Here is a 20,030-nt window from a genome sequence, read left to right on the forward strand (position 1 = left end):
AGACACCTGAGTCAGGTAGAACCTGTCAGCTGACTGGACCCCCAGATTGAAGAGTGGTCAGGGAGGGGCTGGCTGCAGTCTGGCCTGTCGGCCCTAAAAGGCAGAGACCATTCCAGCCTCCGAGGAATGGGGAAAAGGTGGGAACTGAGCTGGCTCAGAGGCCTTCCTGCACTTCCTGCCTGATCTCCAAAGTAAAATTAAACTGCCGACGCAGATGCAAATGGATGGCGGTGGCCTGGCTGCCTCAGCTCAGGCCGGCAGAGCCTGGTCCTCAATCACTTGCTTCCTCCCGTTCCCTTAGAAGACATTTATATCTCCAGCAAAGGGAAAGTTTTTGCTCCTTTTATTCAAGAAGCTTGATTTGGTCGAAAAGCACTGAATAAATAGCTAGAGAAAGGGCTTTTATTTTTTACAGTTCCTGAGAGAGTGTGTTTGCTTTGAGGCCAAGACCCAATTTCTAGGAAGGTACTAAATTGACTAGGATTACTTTCATGAGAAGCAATTAAAATCGATTTCTCTCTTTCGGAAGCTCCTATTTCACTCCGAAGAGCAAATTAGCTACCTGTCTAAAGCACAGATTATTCGCCGGGAATCTAGCTCTGGCCACATCCTCAACTCATACCGAATGTCATGGGGGTGGCTGATGAGAAAGTGCTTTGTCCTTCGGAGAGGACCCAAGATGACATTGCCCCGGTTCCAGCAAGAAATGTGCTGGGAGATGCTTGCCCTGCACCAGGGAGGGGTGACGTGGAACCATCCAGATGCCCTGCGCCTCTTGTTGACCCAAGTGGCCTGGGTTGGCAAGTTGATGTCCCTCTAGGGCTCGGGTATGGTTCAAAGTTGGGGCCAAAGCTGTCCGGACCCCATCACAGGATCCCAAATGGCTGCTGCACAGGGGAAGTGGGGGGACCTTGGTTCTTGGGAGGGTCCAAGGTCGGCTGAGCACAGTCAGCTGGAGTAGAATCTGCCTTGTGTCAAGTACAAACCGAAACAGCTGTAAAGTCAGCGAGTAAAGGCCCAACCAGGCATCCTGGACCTGTGATTGCCACGGCCCCCCAAGCTGCCTGGCTCCTGGCTCCCTACCACTACCCCACTGAAGAAGCACTGAGACTGAGCCCCCAACCCTGCCCTGGTGGGTTGCCCCTTGAAGAGACATGACAGCCTGGGAGTTGGGGTGGAGAGCAGGTGCACGGGGGAGCACGTGGTGGGGGCCTGGACTGCGAGTGGACGTGGGAACACAGGACAGAGGAAGAAAGGAGATGGGAAGGGCAGAGGTTGCTGAGGCCCAAGGATGGCTGCAGTTTGGTGCCTGGGAGGGTCACACAGTTCTCTCCCCGGCTCCATCCTCGGAGTGGCGTGACTGCAGTCCACACACAGGGATGCAGGTGGTAGGGGCACTTCGGTAAGCTCCTCCCGCAATTGCTCACCAGCCTTGGACCACCAGAGTCCTTCTCTCACGTGAGCCCCTTGCCCTCTTTCTTGCTGTTTTACCCCAGCCCCAATTCAGAACTGGGCAAGAGGAGGACACAACACCTGACATACTAGGATGATAATCCCATCAGCAGTTGGCTTTTGCCACAGCTCTCCAGCCCCTCTTCAGAAGTCCAAGGGCACATGCCTGAGTCTGTGTCATGGGGGAGAGCCTGGCAGCCGGCCCCCAGGACAAGGAGGGCAGGCAGATCCCAACCATCCCAATGCCCTGGCAGACAGCACCTGGCACTTGGCCACCCCTCCATGAAGAGACAGCCATGGCCTACTCACCTGGGCAGGTGGTGGTGAGTGGCGGGAGACCTCTATCTTTGTCTAGACATCCCCAGGCCCCAGAAGGAAGCCCCCTCTCCCCTGGCGCATGATACATACACTTTGGCTTGCGAAGGGGTACTGGGTGCAACTCGGTGGTGACGGTTTTAGACGACAGGAGCTGTTCCTTTGAGCCCCAGTCTTCTTCCCACTGCTTCTTAAAATTCTCTTCCTCCTCCACGATCCTGAAATAAGACGCCTGTGACTGGAGTCAGAACCTTTGCAGGCCTGCCTTCTGCCTATTGGGGAACGTCAACCAGCCTGGGGAGAAGCCACGTGGTTGTAGCCGTGACGAAAACGAGTCCCTGGCACTTGTATTCTAAATCAGGTGTGAATGCCACCCTGACAGTTACAAGACTGTATTCCAGTTACCCTAATATGATGGGTTTTACTAGGATTATGGAATGACTACAAATAAAGGACAGTCCGCCAGGGGGACAAGAGGGCCAGGTAAACTGGGCCTGGAGGTGGCCTCTGGGGCCACGTCCCAGAGACATGTGTGTGCAGACACATGGGGCCAAGGCACTCACTGTTCCATCTCCTTCCGGTATCTCTCATTTTCCTCTGCTGCCTTCTGGGCAATTTCCTTTTTCCTTCTGAAACACAAATGCAAGTTGGCATGTTGGAATCTATGTCAGAGAAGTTAACTCTTCCTTGCAGCTAATCTCTGATTTGAGAAAAGTTTTAAATATTTCTTCCAGGCTCCTTTCCAAGGATGCCTGGACCAAATTTGGATGCTGGGAAAGAGGGTCCAGAAAAGTCTGGATCCTGTGCTCTTGTGTGGTTTCGTCTGGCACTGCTGAGCAGAGATTCTGCACTGCGGGAGACTGGAGGCAGTTCAGTGCAGGCCACATGCCATGCAGCCACCTCTAAACACCAGCATAAAGTGACTGACTGAGTGAGGTCCTCCCAGAGGAGGGCCCTAGACCCCAGGGGCAAAGCTGGGGCTGCTAAGCAAGGCCAGAGTAATGGGCAGAGGTACCACCCAGGGTAGTTCTTCAGGCAAATTCTGTGATGGGAGAGGTGGAAAGATCCCATCCACTTTCCTTTCCCAAATTCTTATTATGCTCATAGAATGTATCTGGATTGGGATCTTGACAATAGTTTTTGACTTATGAATTCTCTCAGTCATCATCCCAGCCACTCTGGGGTCGGTGGGGGGTAGTTCTTATCACCATAGATGGGGCAGCCAAACTGCCTGGGTATGAATTCCACAGCTTAGCCATGTCTGACTTTGTACACAAGTGGTGTAGCCTCTCTGAGTCTCAGTCTCCTCACCTATAAAATGGGTTAATACCATCTATCTCCCAGGGCTATTATGGGAATTCAGTTGAGGAACGTAAACAAGGCCCTAATACAACGCCAGCCACGTGGTTGGTACTTGACAAATGTTAGTTATTGCTAGTAGCATCCTCATTTTCCGTATTCCTGGGTCTTGGAAATCAAGGGCTTTCCTTGGCAAGGAGGGAGGAGCCTCGTGGTCTGGAGGCAGGGGATGCTTCCACTGAGCATCACTGAGCCCATCTGGTCTGAAGACAGGCCTCGAGGGAGAGAATAAAGTCAGCTCGGGATGCAGTGGGCAGGAAGAAAGGCGGGTGGGATGGTACAGTGGTCTGGGAGGGCAGGGCAGGGGCCTCCTGGCTGGCCACACTCACTGCCGCTCCATCTCCTGCTGCTCCCGGAGGATCTTGTTGGATTCCATCGCCAGCCGCTTCTGCATCAGAAGCTCCTGTCGCTGCAGCTCGCGCTGCCGGAACTCTGCCAGCCGCTCCCGGTCTGTCATGAACAGCTCCCGGCCCTCATGGGGAGAAAAGAGGCGCCTTGCTCAGTCCCCTGGGAACCTAGAAGTCCACTGCCAGAGTTTGAGGGCCAAGATTTGGGTTGCCTTCTCATCTCCGTGGCCCCCCATGTCAGGCATTGCGGCTCCTGCTCTGTCTGACCCAAGCTTCTGGCTGGGCAGAAATCCTCCCCAGCTGCTATCAGAGCTTCAGGGAAGAAGACCCCTTGGCCTTTCCCACGAGTGTGTGGCAGAGATCAGGGGTCTGAGCAGCTGGGCTGCAGGTCAGGGGTCACAGGGCCCCCACCAGCTCGTTCTGGACTTACAGCTCCAGCTACGACGGAGATGGTTAGGCTGCGGCTACTCTTCAGCACGTTCACGGCCTGTGGGGACAGGGAGATAGCCAGCTGAGACCTGACAGATCAGAGTAGTTGAGGCCTCTGGAGAGCACAGAAGGTTTCAGACATTGTGGCAAGGGGGACGTAGGTGAGAAGAGGACAGCAGAGAGGATCACAGCCAGAAGGTGAAAAACCCACATCTCACCTCCTTGTGGTCCAGGTTGGAGAAGTCGATGCCATTGACTTCGACAATCTGGTCCCCTGGCTGGTGGAGAAATGGAGAGTGATCAGCATGTTTGTATTATCTGTACACTCAGTCTGTTGGAAGAGCTCCCCCTGGAGGCCAGCATCAGACGTTGGGTCTTCAAGTAGCTGTACCTCAACTCTTCCGAAAGAGCAGAGTTCCAATAGGGTCCTCCCAGGGCTCCTCCACCCCATATCTCTTTCATCAGTTGTCAAATATTACACCTTTAGAAGTTCATTACTTTGGCTGAATTTACGACATTTGCTTTAAAAACTCAGTTTGTAGACTTAGGAGCCTTTAAGCTTCTCATATAGTAGATTCTGTGTGGAGTCGTAATAATAATTAGTATAATAGCTAACGTTAATCAATCCCTCAGTATGTACCAGACACAGTTCTAAGCATATGTATTAATACATTTAATCTACACAACGACCCCAGAAGGAAGGCTAGCACCCCCATTTTACAGGATAGGAAACTGAAGCAGAGAAAGAGGAAATAACTTGTCCAAAGAAGAGGTTAAGAGTTCTATCTAGCTCTGGAATCAGACCACCTAGGTTTGAATCCCAGCCCTGCCATACTATGTACATGATCTTGGAAAGATCCTTCTCTGGCTCTCAGTTTCCTCATCTGTAAAATGAGGCTAACGATAGTACCTAATTTTCAGAGTTCTCATACATTTTAAAGGGCTTAGAACAATGTCCAATCCAGTTAACGCTCAATGAATGTCAATTCTGATTATTATTACTACATCCCAAGCGCAGGACCAAAGGCTCTCAGAGCTGGAGAAGGGCTGGAGAAAGGCTCAAATGTCACCCCCTCTGTGAAGCCTTCCCATTGGGGGTTAGTAGGAATCATCAGCCAGTGAGTGTTGAGAGAGGGCTGTGTGGGAAAGCACGTGCTCCATCCCTGTGCGATCACAGTCTGACCCTGCACCCCACAGGGGCCCCACTGGGGCAGGCCCAGGGTCACTCACCTCCAGCCCCACCTCAGCAGACAGGGAGCCAGGCTTCACGTGGCTGATGAAGATGCCAGGTTTCTGGATGGGGCCGCTGGAAATGCTGTGGGAGATTCGGAAGATCAGGTGAGCCTCTGCTCTTCAGTGCTGGCTCATTTTCAATGACCGGCCCCCATGCCTGTGTGTCCAGGTCACACATGAGCTCAGTACCCAAGCCCTCTGTCATCTACCTGTTCAGCCTCATTTCCCTGTGGCAACTACCAACAGAAAGCTACGTCTAATTCCCCCTACCCAACCTCTCATCCAACCTATTGCATATGCTGTTTCTTCTCTCTTTCTAGCATTTTCCTATGCATTCCTCAACACTCAAATGTTATCTCCTCTACAAGGTTTTAACCAATCTCCTTATTCTATCCCCTGACTAAGCTGGTTGCTCCCTTCCCCGTGCTGCTAAAACACCTACAGCAAGGATGGCACTTGTACTGTTTGTTAATCTCCCCTCCCAGATCTGTGGCAGATATCACCAATCAATCGCAACACTCTTTCCCACCTACGCCTAGATACAGCATTAAAGTTCTTTTCAAAATAGTACTCCAGGGCAGCCACCACTAACTGACTAGAGAGAGCACAGGATGGAAAACTTATTTGCCACGCCTGACCCAGAATGCAGCTCCGTGACAGAGTCCCTCAATACTGGAACTGTTTATGTGGTTGGCTTCTATATTAAGCTATAATTTCTTAGAAAGGAGGGACTTTTTTTTTTTAATCACTTATGCTTGTCAGAAATGTGATGGAATGGAAATAAGAAGAATAACTTAGGGAATTCCCTGGTGGTCCAGTGGTTAGGACTCTGCGCTTTCGCTGCCGAGGGCCCAGATTCAATCTCTGGTCGGGGAACTAGGATCGCACAAGCCTTGTGGTGCGGTCAAAAAAAAAAAAAAGACAAATAATAATAGCTAATATTTACGAACTGCTTACTACCTGCCAGGCACTAAGCTTGGTACTTCATTCTGTCATCTCACTCTTCCTCACAACAGCCTTGTGATATGGGGACTATTACTGCTGATTTATAGAGAAAGAAACTGAGGGGACTTCCCTGGTGGCACAGTGGTTAGGACTCTGTGCTCCCAATGCAGGGAGCCCGGATTTGATCCCTGGTCAGGGAACTAGATCCCACATGCATGCCGCAACTAAGAATTCGCATGCCACAACTAAGGAGTCCACGTGCCGCAACTAAGGAGCTGGCGAGCTGCAACTAAGGAGCCCACCTGCTGCAACGAAGACCTGATGCAACCAAAACAAACAAACAAGCAACCAAAACAAACAAACAAACAAATAAATAAATAAAAGAAACTGAGGGTCAGGGTGGTTAAGTAACTTGTCCAAGGTTCTAGAGCTCATAGGTGGCACAGCAGGGCCTAGATCTCTAACTGCAGTACCTGTGTGCTTAACAAGAATGCCCCATGAGACCCAATGCCTGTTTGCAACTCCCTGGCTGCCTCCTAAGGAAGCCACAAGGTAATAAGTGAGAAGGGAACTGTGACAGACATGATCAGCTTGACAGGTTCCTTTTGCATGACTTGAGGGCCCACCAAAGGAACATGGCTCTGCCTTTGGGCCTCAGTTTCCTCCTCTGTAAAATGGGCCTGTTAGAGCTGTCCCTCTGGCCCTACAGGGCTGTTGTGAAGCTCAGAGGGGAAATCAAGCACCAAGAAGTGTCATCGCTAGTGGACAAAAGTCTCCTCAGAAGCAGCAGTGAGGAAGGGGAATGGTGTGAGGGACCTATTGGGGTCTGCTGGCCATGAGTGAGCCCCAGGGCGTACCTGCCACCCACCTGCAGCCAAGGCCCCGGGAGCCCACCAGGCTGATGAAGACCTTCTTCTCCTTGTTTTCCTGACTGCTGGTAGAGCCCAGGCTGGTCTGCCCACCCTGAGGGAGGGAGACGATAAGGTCACCGGGTGTCCGCATTGTGCAAGGGGCTTCTTGTGCTCATAAGGCCTTCGGGGCGAGCGATGCTGTCCCCACATGAGCCCGACTGCCGTTTTGTCCCTGGGAGTGTGTGTCTATACCAGCTGGGCCACCACCCACAGGGGCATTCTGGATGTGCTGGGGGCCTATATGAAGCCCCTGAGGACACATCCCTAGAGAAGGCCTTCCTTCAGGGCCAGCTACCCCATCCAGCCCATCCAGCCCCCATCACCGGCGGTCCTGACCCTTACCCCAGATTCCGACACAAACTGATCCACATACTGCCATTTGAGGGGCTCATCGGGAGAGCTGATGGCAGGGGAAAGTAGAAGGTGGGTCATTAGGGAGAGATGTTTGAGGCACCAGGCCCCAAATCCAAATCTTCCCCATCTGAAGCCTGCACCATCACTGGCCCAGGGGCAGTGCTGGCCAGACCCCAGGCTGATCCAGGACCCTGAGCCCATAGGGAGGAGTCTGCCTGCAGAGGAGGGTCCTGCTCACCTCTTCACAGGGATCAGGCCAATGTCTGTGGGAGAAAGGTATGGGGGTTAGGATGGCTCCTCTGCCCTCCCTTCCTCCCCTAGGAGCTGGGTACCACCAGGTGCCCCACCGTCAGCACCCCCGTGCTCTGGCCTCACTCACGTCTCACTTTGATGGACACAGTCTTCTTGGTGCGGATGAGGTTGATGACCTCCTCATGGGTGCAGGAGGCGATGGAATACCCATTGATCCGGACGATCTCGTCCCCTACCTTAACCACAGGCAGAGAGAAGACGCACCAGGGTGAGGAAGCATCGAGCAGCTGGGCAGGCTCATGGCCAGATACTCCTGGCCTGCTCTCCAGGAGTCTTTCTGCCCATTTTACAGATGGGGGAACCAAGATGGGGGCGAGGGGCACAGAGAGCGGGTAGCAGAGCTGGGAGGAGAAGTCAGGATTCTGTACCCTCACTCTGTCCCTTCCACCCACTGGGGCACCATCAGGTTCTGGAATTCATGCGAAGGGTGACCCTCCAACAAGATTCAAGCAGCTCTTCCCTGGCCTTTGTCCTCTGAGCACCTTGGCCCTGGGGATCAGTCCTGAAGCTCCCCATTTAATAACTACGGGGCTGGAAGGATCCTCAGACATCAGTTGAAACTGAGGCCCAGGAGGTGATGTTTTGTCCACAGTCACAGTCATTAGCTACAGAGCAGGGACTGGATCGTGGACAACCCGACCCTCTCCAGCCTGAGGCCAGGGCAGGTCAGCTGGCGGCCTACCTCACACCACACATGCTGACCCTTTAGAGACTTGTTAGTAAGTGTAGGGGACGCAGCTTGACTCTCAGTGAGGTCTGGGGGCTGGGTGGGCACATAGCCTCTGAGGGGTCCTCTGGGCCAACACCTACCCTTTACAACAACCCCCAGAGTCACCTTCTCCCTATTGTCACCTGAACACTTCCCTTCCACACCTGGACCCAGACCCCCGTCTTCTCAGTGGTCTGGCAAGGGGCTCAAAGAGGTGCCACAGGGGCGGGGGGTGGTGGTCACTAAGGACCCCTCTAGGTTTCTGGGGCCTTCTCATGGAAGGGGAATGGCTGGATGGCCTCCTTGCAGCAGTTCTTCACAACAGCTCTGCGTGTCTGTTAATCAGATGAGGAAACTGAGGCTCAGAGAGGTGAGGTGACTTGCTCAAGGTCATCCAGCTAGTGAACAGTGTTGCTGAGATTTGACATCAGGGCTCCCTGACAGACAAGTGTTGTCTCTTGGGTGTCTGGAAGCAGAAAAGAAGGGACTCTGGCCAAGCTTGGCTGCAGTTCCCTGTGTCCTGTCCTCTCTGGATCCTTGCCACCGGACAGAGCCCTCAAGTCCCATAGGAAAGGCAGGGATAACTCTGTCCATTTTACAGCTGGGACAACCAAGGCACACAGATTATTCTCTAGCCTTGGACTATACAGCAAGTTGTGCAGGGCAGAGGATGTAGGTTCAGACAGGATACACTTGGACAAAAATCTAAAATAACTCCAGTAGGGGCACAAGTGCAGAGATGGAGGAGTCCCAGGGCTGGGTCCAAGCCCCCCACTTGGGGCCCAGTCTCACAGGTCAAATCAACGGGACCTTCAGTTGAGCCAGGCTGTATCTGAACGTGCCCCTCCCCCACCCTCAGACATGCGATCTCCCCAGAAACATGAACCCCACCCACACAGGTGAATGGATGCAGATGTTTTCCCCAAGCTGCCCTGAGTGAAGCTCCCTGTGTTGTTCCAAAAGGGAACCTGCCCGGGACCCCAGTGGAATGATTCCCACACAACCCCCAGCTCAGCTTGCAGGATTGGCTTTCCTCTCCCTCTCGCTCCCGCGTGGAGCCCTGCAAAAGGCCCTTTGTGCAAGGGCAACAGTGAAATGACGATCTGAGGGACAGCGGCACAAAGGAGAGATGAGCCCGTTAACCCGAGAAAGGGTTGATAATTCATAAGCCTGAGAAACAGGCAGGAAGGTAAAAGTCTAAGTTTCATTAAAATGCCCTGATGCCCCCAATTCATGGAGGAATCGTTGAGAAATGCTTGTCCTAGGAGGAGACCTCACCCTGGAAAAAAAAGAGGGCTCAGCTGACGCCAAGAGAAGAGCTCATTATGTTTTTTTCTCTGGCTGTGTTTCTGGGCTGGAAAATGTGTGGCACAGGAGAGGAATAATGAAGGGGCTGAAATTTCAGACGCTACCAGTGAGCCGTGAGACAGGGATTTAGAACAAAGCGATGTCTGTCAGCTCCCAGTTTCCACCTCCCACTCCACGGTGTCTTGTACCATTAGCCGTCAGGGCCCCTGAAGCCCCTGGCTTGGCAGCCCAGATTGGGATGCTGGTAACAAACATGCTGGAAGCTCTGGGCGGGGGTGGGAGGGCCTCTTCTGTCTGGACATATAAAAACACAGCTCTGGGCTCTGGCAGGAGCGAGACCTGGAGGTCTGCCCATCTCTGCCCAGACACTGAGGCGTGGCGACCCCAAGGGAGGGGCCCCTGGGGTGCTGAAGAGAGATCCCTGGACTTGGCAGTCAGGAGACCCAGGTTTAAATCCTGGCTTTGCCACTTACTGGCTGTGTGACTCTAGTCAAGTCCCTGATCTTCTATCAACTCTGTAAAATGGGGATGAGAAAGCCCAGGCATACAATGAGAACTGGCTGTCAACATGTTACCTGGCACATTATAGGTGTTTATTAAATCTCCCTCTCTGCTTGCTTAACAAACACACAGCATAAACTGGTATATATAGAATGGATAAACAACAAGGTCCTATTGTACAGCACAGGGAACTATATTCAATATCCAGTGATAAACCATACTGGAAAAGAATATGAAAAAGAATGTATATATGTTTATAACTGAGTCACTTTGCTGTACAGCAGTAATTAACACATTGTAAATCAACTATACTTCAATAAAAAGAATTTAGAAAAAAATAGTACATTCATATGATTCAAAAGCCAAATAATATTAAAAGACGTAGCCTTAAAAGACTCCATCTCACCTTATCCCCCATCCACTCCAGTTCCCCCTCCAACAAGTAACTGCTTTTCATTGTGTGCGTGTGTGTGTGTGTGTTTCCTTAAGCAAACACAAACAAATCATATATATTCTGGGAGCATAAAATGCATGTTGTTTTCTGCAAACTAACACACAGCATTTATGAGCCAGATACTGATACAAGTACTTTGTAATATGAATTCATTTATTCCGGCCTAACAACCTGATGAGGTAAGTAGTAGTATCATCATCCCATTTTACAGATGAGGAAACTGAGGCAGGGGGTTAAGTAATTTCATCAAAGTCACACAGCTAATGAATAGCAAAGCCAGGACATTCCAGCTCCAGAGTCTATGCTCTGAAGCACTGCACGATGCCAGTATTTCCTTTTCCCTTCCAGGGAGAAGGCTATGTGTCCAGAACTTCAGGTGTCAGGACATAATTATGCTCTTCCTTCAGACATAAGGGAGGTGGGGTGCAGTGCAGCAGGGGCAGCGACAGCTGGGAGCCAGGTTCTCAGCTCCCCTCAAGAAAACAGGCAACACACTACTATATACAAAATAGATAAGGACATACTGTACAGCACAGGGAACTCTACCCAATACTCTATAATGGCCTATATGGGAAAAGAATCCAAAAAGGAGTGGATGTATGTATATGTGTAACTGATTCACTTTGCTATACACCTGAAACTAAGACAACAGTGTAAATCAACTATACTCCAATTAAAATTGAAAGAAGAAAAAAGAAAACAGGCAAGTGCCTGCAGCCACACTTCTATAGGCCCGAGGACAATCTGTCAGGATACGTCACCCTTTTCCTCTCCCAAAGGCTCAGAAGGGCGAGGTGACCATGTTACACCACACAGCCTAGTGAGTGAATGAGGGGGAGGCAGGAAGCCTGAGGGCTTGGTCCCCACATTCCCCGAGCTCTGCTCACTCACCTGGAGCCCGACGCTGTCTGCCTGGCCACCTTTGATGAGGTGGGAGATGAAGAGCCCACAGCCAAACTCGAGGCCACCACGCACGCTAAGGCCAAGGCCTTCGGGGTGCAGCCGGTCCAGACGCACCTCCTTCAGCTTCCTGCCAAGGGAGGAGGGGCCGGTGACGGCCCATCTCTGGCCTGATGGCCAGTGCTGCCCCATCCACTTGTGAGCAATCCTGTCCATCCCAGGGTGACCTCTCCCCCCACCCCGCCTCCAGCCTGTGGCTCTCTCCGCACCTGGAGCGCCGGGGGGTTAGTTGGTCGTACTCCACCTGGTGCTTCAGTGGGATCAGAGGCCTGATGGCGTCAAACAGGGGCAGGCGGCTGGGCTCGTTGATGACCAGCTTCAGGTCTCCCACAAGCACGACCACGTCCATGGTTCTGCAGAGACACAGGGACCCTGAAGCCTCCCCCTTAGCCATGACCTCTGAGACCCCAGGATTCCCAGAGGAAGCAGTCCTGGGCTGGGTCCCCACCCACTGGGCCCAGGCCTTGGAATTGAGGAGGACTCTCCTGAAATGCCCAGAGCCCCTAACGATGGGTCGGGTGCCTCAGAAGAGTCCATTCTCCCATGTAAGTATCTCAAGGAAACCATCGAAGTAGGGGTTGTTAACTCATCCTGCGGATGAAATCAAGCCAGGATTCAAAGTCAGCTCTGCCTACTTCTGAAGCCCAGCATCCTTCCAGACAGGAAACCTCTGTGAGATCGCAGTGAGCCCTCTCATCCCCTTGTTTCCTGCTCTGAGCTGCAGCCTTATACTATCTCTCACAAGCCTCCACCTCTGACCGTTCAGACCCTCAATGTCTGGGGCCAGCACCTCTCCAGCTGCCAGCTGACTAGCTCACTCTCAGCCCATCTCTTTTTAAAATGTAAATTGCTCCTCTTCTCAAGACCCTTCGATGGCTCCCCACTGCCCAGAGGACACAGTCCATCCTTCTTGGTAGGCTCAGGGCCTCCATGACCTGTTTCTGTGGAACTGCCCAGGCTGGTGGCTGTTATGGTCTCTGTCACAACCTGTGCTTTCACATCTCTAAACCGTTGCTAATGTTGATCTCTCATCCTGGAATGTCCTTCCCTGATATTTCCACCCAGCAAAATCCTTCTTACCCTTCAAAAACCTGGCTCAAGCCTTCTTGATCCTCCCTCCACAGTTAGAACTGAGAACTCCTTTCTTTACATTCCTGCTTTTACCTCTACTCAGCAGTTATTTCACTGGAACTTGTATTACAGTTCCTTGTGTTGCTAGTGTCTGTCCATCTCCCCCAACTAAGCCACAAGTTAGTTGAGGAAAGGAAGTAGATATTCATTTCCACATTCTGCATGGTGCCCGGCCAGTGACAGGAGCTTATAAATGTTGCTGAATGAATCAAAAAGCGGGTGAGCGATAACAGACATCTGATGCTGGCACTGGGACCAGCTGGCATTTCCTGTCCTATCCTAGCAATCACACTCTGTTGAACCTATCTGGCTACCTGACAGCCTCCCCCATCAGACTGTAAGCAACTAGATGGCAGCAACCAGTCTGTCTTGCTTATACGTGTACCCCTATCCGCTAGCACAGAGCCATACACAATGTATTTGTGTAAATATTTGCTGAGACAAGTGAGTAGCGTGTCTATTTGATTCCTAGGAACACCGAGCATCAGCCTCCCTGAGCCCCCCAGGATAAGAGGGGGAGGTCCTCCTGTCTCAGAACAATCCATCCCAGGTTTCCCTGAAGACAGAGGTACCTGGGGTGGCCCACAGGAGCTGGACCCAGTACACTTACTGGTGGTACATCCGCAACACATCGTAGAGATAGTCCTTTTCTGCATCATTTTCAATCAGAAAATCCACCTGGAAAACCCAAAGGCAGAATTACAACTCCAGGCCCAGCACCCCAATAGCAGATCCCAGGGAAAGGGAGGCCCCTGCTGGGGGACCTCCTCCACATCTCCTCAGGGTTGTGAGAAGAGGAAGGAAGCCAGAGCCAGGGTGGCCCCCTGACTCCAACACATCAGACTGTGCAGACCATCCCGATGTGGCCCCAGGAGTACCTCTAAGCATCCGATGTGGTCAGGCTGAGGCCTCGTCCCCAGGTGGAGTGATGCGTGTGCACACAGGGATGCACACGAATACCATACATGTGAACCCCCATGTGACAGCAATGCACCCCCATGGCAGCCATGCTGCCGATCACCTCCATGGTTATGTCACCTGTGTCCAGTGTGGCAACACCAATGTCAGCTCCCCGCTCTGGAAGAAGCCCACTGTCTTACCTGATGGTGGCTGTAGTGCCAGATAACTGCTTTCAGAAAGGATTTAGGCCACTCGCTCATAGAGCACATCCCACCGGCCGGGAGCGCCCTACCACTGGATTCTTCCTTGTCCAGTCCCGGCCTAAGCTGGGTCGGCCCTGACTTCTGGTCAGTCCTTCCCCTTCCCATGCCCCTGTATGCCTCCCCCGCCACCCCAAGGGGAGAATCGGGTTACATTATTTCAACTTCACTGACGTCAATGGCTGGGAGTCCAAGGTCAGGGTCAAGAGCTGTTTCATTAGCACCTCAGTCCCAGGGGAGCTGGTGGGCCAGGAGCCCCAGATTCCACTCCCTGGGACAGCTCAGTGTGAATCTCTGTGCACTATATCCTTAGCTCTCTCTTCAGCCCAGGACTGAGTAAGAGGGCAGGGTGGAGGCTCGAGGGGTCCTTGGGTCCCTCCCTCCTCCAGCCTCCAGGCCCAACAGCATGGTCCAGGGCCTCAGCCCACAGAGGGAGAAGCTGCTGCTGGAAGCTGGAAGCTCCCACCTGATTGGTCCTCAGAGGAGGGCCAGGGCACCTTTGCCTTTTTCTATGGGCATCTTAAGGACTCTGGAAGGTTGGGGGAAATCTGTCTGTCCCAACACAGAGAGGACGTACTGGGCCCAGCCCTTGGGATTTCTGGGCTGAACAGGAGGGGTACAGAATACAGATTTCTTGTCTCCACCTAGCTGTACCCCCGTCCCTCTAGAATTAGGCTGAGCATTTCATTAAAGATGAGAATAACCTAGGAGGCTTGCCCTGCACTCACTGACTCACAGTTGGGCTTCAGCAGCTACAGAAGTTTATATCCCACCTGCTCCAAGAAGGGTACTGCTGCTTTCTCCTACTTCACTGCCCCTCTCCTCCAGGCCAGGGGCTCCCAGCTAGCCAGAAGATGGGGGACAGAAGCATCAGCTACAGTGGGTGGTACTGAACCTTAGGTGGTAGCCCGGGCTTTTACACACACCACAGAAGTGGGTACCTCCAAATGCTCATCTCTATGAGGGCCCGGCCTGGACTCTCTCTCCCTGCTCTGCCTGGGCCTGCAAGAGAGGGGTGGGGAACAGCGTCAAGATAGGCCTGGGCTGCCCACATGCGGCTGTGGAAGAGGAGTCTGAGCAGAGAAAAATTCTGAATTTCCCTAGGATCAGGGGCCAGAAATATTTAAATAAATTGGATCATATCACTTGAGTACTTAATAGCTTCTCATTGTACTCAAAACAAAATTCAGATCCAAATTCTTTACCTTAACTTATCAAAGCCCAACTTCAGCTCCTGACTGGTTGCATGGGCCTCCTTTCAGTGCTTCCCACGGGCCACACTCGCTGTAGCCTCAGGGCCATCGCATGTGCTGCTTTCTCTGCCTGGACTGCTTCCCCTCTTCCCTGCATGGCTGGCCTCCTCCCCAGGGAGGTCTCCCTGCTCACCTACCTAAACGGAACGCACTCCCACACCCCAGAGATGCTTCAATTCCTTCACTGTAACAGTCACAATTTGTAATTAAAGGCTTGCTTTTTTGTGAATTGGTCTGTTTCCTTCATCAGACAGAAAACCCCATGAGGGAAAGATGAGGTCTGTTTGTTCCAAATCTCTTGTGACTAACGCATAGTAAGTGGTCAATAAATAAGCATCAAATGGATTTGTCCATCCCCCTGCCTCCTGGTACATCCACAATCAGATGGGAGAAGGGGAATCATTGGAACAGAAGGGGAAGGGAAATAATATTTGCATCATGGGATGGCACCAGGAGCTTTTCTGGGCTTTATTCCATTTGTCTATCTCACCAGCCCTGCACGGCCGACGTTCTCACACCATTTCGCAGATGAGGAAACTGAAGACCAGAGAGGTTAAGCCATCTCACTCAAGGCCCCGCAGCTAATAAGAGACAGAGCTAAGATTTGAACCTTGGTCTATCTGATTCCAAAGGCTATGCTCTTCCTGCTGGCACCACTGCGTGGGTGAGTCAGGCCTTCCAGAGGAAAAAATTCCAGGGCCTGTTTAGGCCAAAATTTCAAATGCTTTGCTCTCAAGAGGATCTCCCTTATCTCTAATCCCCACCACTCTCCTCTGTACTATTAAAAAAACCCTTTGGGTTTGGTTCATAACAAGAAAGAAAACACAACATCTTTTGGATGACTCTTGGAACCGCAGATGTTCTGTTCTCTAAGGAAGCATAAAAATCCCATCTGCTCTGATTGCAGTGAGGAGAGCCCAACCAAAGGGCTTCTAGCTCAATTCCAGCCATGGGTGGTGACATAAGACAAAGTAGAGGAGAGGGAAATCTCTTATTCGCTGAGGCCCTAAGACTGAAGCTGTCTCCCACCCCTCCTTGCAGAAATGCCTCCTGCTGCATCATTAAATGTAAGAAGTGAGGCACTGTTCCTGGTAGACAGCATTCAGGCACTGGGTGGAGAGTGGGAATGGAAGACAAAGGCAATTTCCAATGTTAGAGTCTAGGGTTCTGCTTTTCTGCCCTCCTGGGTCAAGCACAGAATGCCTGGAGATGCTCTTTGTGGAAAGAGCCTATTCTCGGGGGTCCCAGGTTCCTGGTCCTTGTGGGCAGCCCTCCAATGCTGACCACTGCATCCAGAGGCCCCACAGAGAAACCACATCCTACCAGTCTCCCTCTGAGGCAGCCCGCAAAGTTCAGCTCTTTAGCCTCATGTCCATCCACTCTCACCGCTTAGGTCACTCCAATCCTGGCCTTCAGTTCTGCCCTTACCTGCTCCTCCAGGGTCATCTCCTTGGGGATCTCCATCATTCCCCAAGTGGGACTCAGGCTGCAGCTGAACAGACCTTTCCCCCAACATATTGGAACCTTCCCATCCTCACTCAGAATGTTTCATCGACTCCCAGAAATTCAACTCGCCCATTTAAAAAATTATCCACATACCATTATATCTGGGAAAACATACCCGGTTTATGTAGAATGCTCTTTAAGTACAAATGTAAGTGATAAATCAAAATGGTGGTACTCTGGTGACCCTGACCATTCTCCACCGGGGAATGTCTCCAGAGAGACTCAGGGATAATAGCACTGCTTTGTTCTCTGACCACACCCGAGTGAAAACACACAGTCACACCTCAGCCTCTGGGCTTTAAAAGGAACCGAGAAAGACAACTGAGAAGCATGGAACTTTCTCTAGAAGCCCAAACATGCAGTAACCTCACCACTGTAATTCAAATTTCACTTTTTAAATATTTTAAAAATGTATATGGTATCCCCTCCTCCTGGAATCTGGGTTCAAGCAAACTCCCCGGGGGGGGCTGCCCAGCACCAGTCCAAGGATCAGCTTCAGTGAACCCTGCCCTCGGGCCCTTTGTACCATTCTCCTGAAACCTTGAGCTCAGATACCTGTAACCCACAAAGTAGGTCTTCAACAGCACCGTGCCATGCACACAGGTGCACAGTGCTCAGTGTGTCTGCTGAATGACCAATGAACTCCTTGAGCCTTAGACTAGAGCCTTCCTTCCTTCCTCTCCGCCCACTCCAGTCACCTTCCCATGCCTCCTTAGTACACAGCCTCCTGGATCTGGCTCCTCTCAGCTCAGTTCCCACTGCTCACAAAGAGTAGGTCCCAGACCCAAGCAAGAGGGATTGCCCTCCCTCCTCCCACCTGACCCCTGCCTTCATTTAAGGGGAGTCCAAGCCCCCTCTTCTAGAGTCTTTTCTGACCGTGCCCAGCCCAGAGCCTCCTTACGGGCCTCCCAGCCCGAGGCCCTTCTTGCCCGGCTCCCTCATTCAGTACAGACTCTGCTTACAGACTGGCCATCATGTCTGAAGAACTTTACTTGCATTATCTTTAACCTCCCAACAACCCTCTAAGTGGGTGGATATTATTATCCCCATTAGACAGATGAGGAAATCGAGGCTCAGAGAAGTGGGAGAGATGAGATGCCTGCTGGCTCCAAAACCCCTGCTTGTTTTCTAACTCCCACATGATATCCACTTACCAGACAGAACTTTCTTGTTTGCATTTGTCCAATACACATTTACTGAGCACCTACTGTGTGCAAGACCATGTCTTCTTTCTATAGCTAGATTTAGAAAGCTTTTCCTTTTCTTGGATCCCCCTTGATGATGGGCACAGAAGCCCTAAAGAGGCCACCATCTACAAAAAACTGTGTGGGGGTCTCTTTATCACATCAATCCCCCATTCCCACCCACCTGTGTCTGGTCCCCTCCATCCAGCATGGGCATTCTCTGACAGATGCTCAGCTGGCTCAGTGTTATTGGCCGGCATGGTGTCGGGGGGAGGTGCATCTCCCCCCTCATAAGGTTCAGGCCTCGTGTCTGGGGCAGTGGAGGCAAATTCTGGCTTTGGCCTTGAGCCCTCTCCAGCCTCATCTCCCTGCCTTCCGGCATATGGACTGGCCTTTCAGAACAGCCGCACAGCGGAAGCACACAACCTTCAGCTTATGCAAATTCAACTCCATGCATGCACCCAGCCAAAGATGGAGAAAGAGAGCAAGAAGCAAGTTAAATAATGCATGTTGTTCCGCTGGGTGACATTTGCCCTCCTGGGGCTGTGGTGGGGATTAAATGAATGAGTGTATATAAAGTACTTAGGACAGTGCCCAGGACTCCAAAATTTCAAGGGCTCTAAAATGTGCGCTGGATCTCTTCCTTTTTGCCTCCAGACCCACAACCCCGCCTCCTCCACCCAGTTTTATGTCCCAGGAAGCTTTGCATGGGCCCCCTGCCCTCTGCTTCCTGCTGTGTTCAGCCAGGGGGTGGTGAGAGGGCCTGGGGAGAAAGGGAGTGGGGTCCTGATTCCCCGGCTCCCTCCATGCTGGACCACCACGAGGCAGGTGCCCCCAGCTGAGGCTGCAGCGTCTGACTGGGCGTCTCTCTTGCAGCCATGCTCCCCCTTGCTCTGGAACCCCCTTCCGTTGCCCCTTCAGGAGCCCCTGGCCTCCAGCTGCTGCTCCTCTCAGGCTGTGTTACCACGCCTTGTCAGCTCAGCCATCCCTGCCCTTCCCCTTATGCAGTCCCTTCATAAAACTCTTCAGTTTCCCATTTGGAGGAGCCACCACACCTGCGACCATGGCTGGTGTGAAACCTTAGCTATTAGTACTGGTGGTACCAGCAGTTCTTCTCTGGAGCTCTTCCTCCATCTGCAAGTCTCCTCAAATACCAGCTCTCCTTGGTCAAGCCTTTCCTCAGGCTCCGCCACAAAGCCTGTCCTGTCATTCTCTGTGCACAGGATGGCACTTTGTCCCCACCTCTGCCACGGGACTCACCAAGCTGTGGTGGACTTCCTTTCTTCACCTGACTGTCTCTCACTAATCTGTATCTGGTCCCGACACAGGCCTAGGGGAAGGTGGGGAGTGAGGCCACAAGTCCCTTCCCCGTCTGAGTTTGCACATCTCTGTGCTTCAGTTTCCTCATCTGTAAAATGGGGATAAAAGTATCTTATAGGACTTCATCATTCTATGAGAGATTAAAAATTGTTTTTTTAATTATTCATTGAGTTAATAGTTGTTAAATACTTAGAACAGTGCCTGGAAAGTAGCAAGTTCTAAGTGTTTGTTAATTAAACCAAGTAAGAATAAATGAACACAAATTCCACGTTCTCAGCCGCTGGCAGAGAGTGGACCCTCCATAAATGTTGCTGGGGTGAATGGATCTTGCTCTGCTTCTGCCCAGGCCTTCACATTGTGCATCCCAGATAGTACTGGATTTATCTGACCCATGTTTTATTGTCCTTCGTCTTTTCAAGAGACTCGTGTCATGCTACCTAGTTGGTAACATCTGACCCAGGGCTGGGCACAGCCAATCACTCCCTCCTTCTGCTGGTTCTCCTGCCTTCCTTGCTGTTTCTTCTCCTCTTCCTCTCCTCTACAGATTGGGGTGCTCCGGGCTCTGTTCTGGGTCTTCTTTCCATCTACACTGTGTCTCTAAGTGACCTCATCAGTCTCTGGGGTTTAAGTACCATCTATTCTCCGAGGATTCACTGAGGCTTATCCTAGCACAGACCTCTCCCCTGATTTTCACACTCCTACAGCTACTGGCCTTCTTTTTTTAAAAATATATATATAGATATATATTTTTAAACATCTTTATTGGAGTATAATTGCTTTACAACGGTGTGTTAGTTTCTGCTTTATAACAAAGTGAATCAGCTATACATATACATATATCCCCATATCTCCTCCCTCTTGCGTCTCCCTCCCACCCTCCCTATCCC

General features: G+C 51.7%; 1 protein-coding gene across 3 annotated transcripts in view; it reads right to left on the minus strand.

Moving 5' to 3' along the window:
• Positions 1-20,030, minus strand: part of USH1C (USH1 protein network component harmonin) — a 52,647-nt gene that overhangs the window by 27,884 nt on the left and 4,733 nt on the right. For all 3 annotated transcript variants that reach the window (XM_029209213.1, XM_029209211.1, XM_029209212.1), the window contains exons 2-14: positions 13,331-13,398; positions 11,799-11,942; positions 11,521-11,659; positions 7,725-7,833; positions 7,584-7,608; positions 7,334-7,391; positions 6,949-7,043; positions 5,133-5,217; positions 4,121-4,180; positions 3,904-3,960; positions 3,456-3,598; positions 2,331-2,396; positions 1,861-1,985 (exon numbers count right to left, since the gene is read on the minus strand). In XM_029209213.1, coding sequence (XP_029065046.1) covers positions 1,861-1,985; positions 2,331-2,396; positions 3,456-3,598; positions 3,904-3,960; positions 4,121-4,180; positions 5,133-5,217; positions 6,949-7,043; positions 7,334-7,391; positions 7,584-7,608; positions 7,725-7,833; positions 11,521-11,659; positions 11,799-11,942; positions 13,331-13,398 — 1,174 coding nt within the window. The remainder of the gene's footprint in view (positions 1-1,860; positions 1,986-2,330; positions 2,397-3,455; positions 3,599-3,903; positions 3,961-4,120; positions 4,181-5,132; positions 5,218-6,948; positions 7,044-7,333; positions 7,392-7,583; positions 7,609-7,724; positions 7,834-11,520; positions 11,660-11,798; positions 11,943-13,330; positions 13,399-20,030) is intronic.

Source organism: Monodon monoceros, unplaced genomic scaffold (assembly GCF_005190385.1).
Source record: "Monodon monoceros isolate NGI ecotype Baffin Bay Population unplaced genomic scaffold, NGI_Narwhal_1 Super_Scaffold_7, whole genome shotgun sequence".
NCBI lineage: Eukaryota > Metazoa > Chordata > Mammalia > Artiodactyla > Monodontidae > Monodon > Monodon monoceros.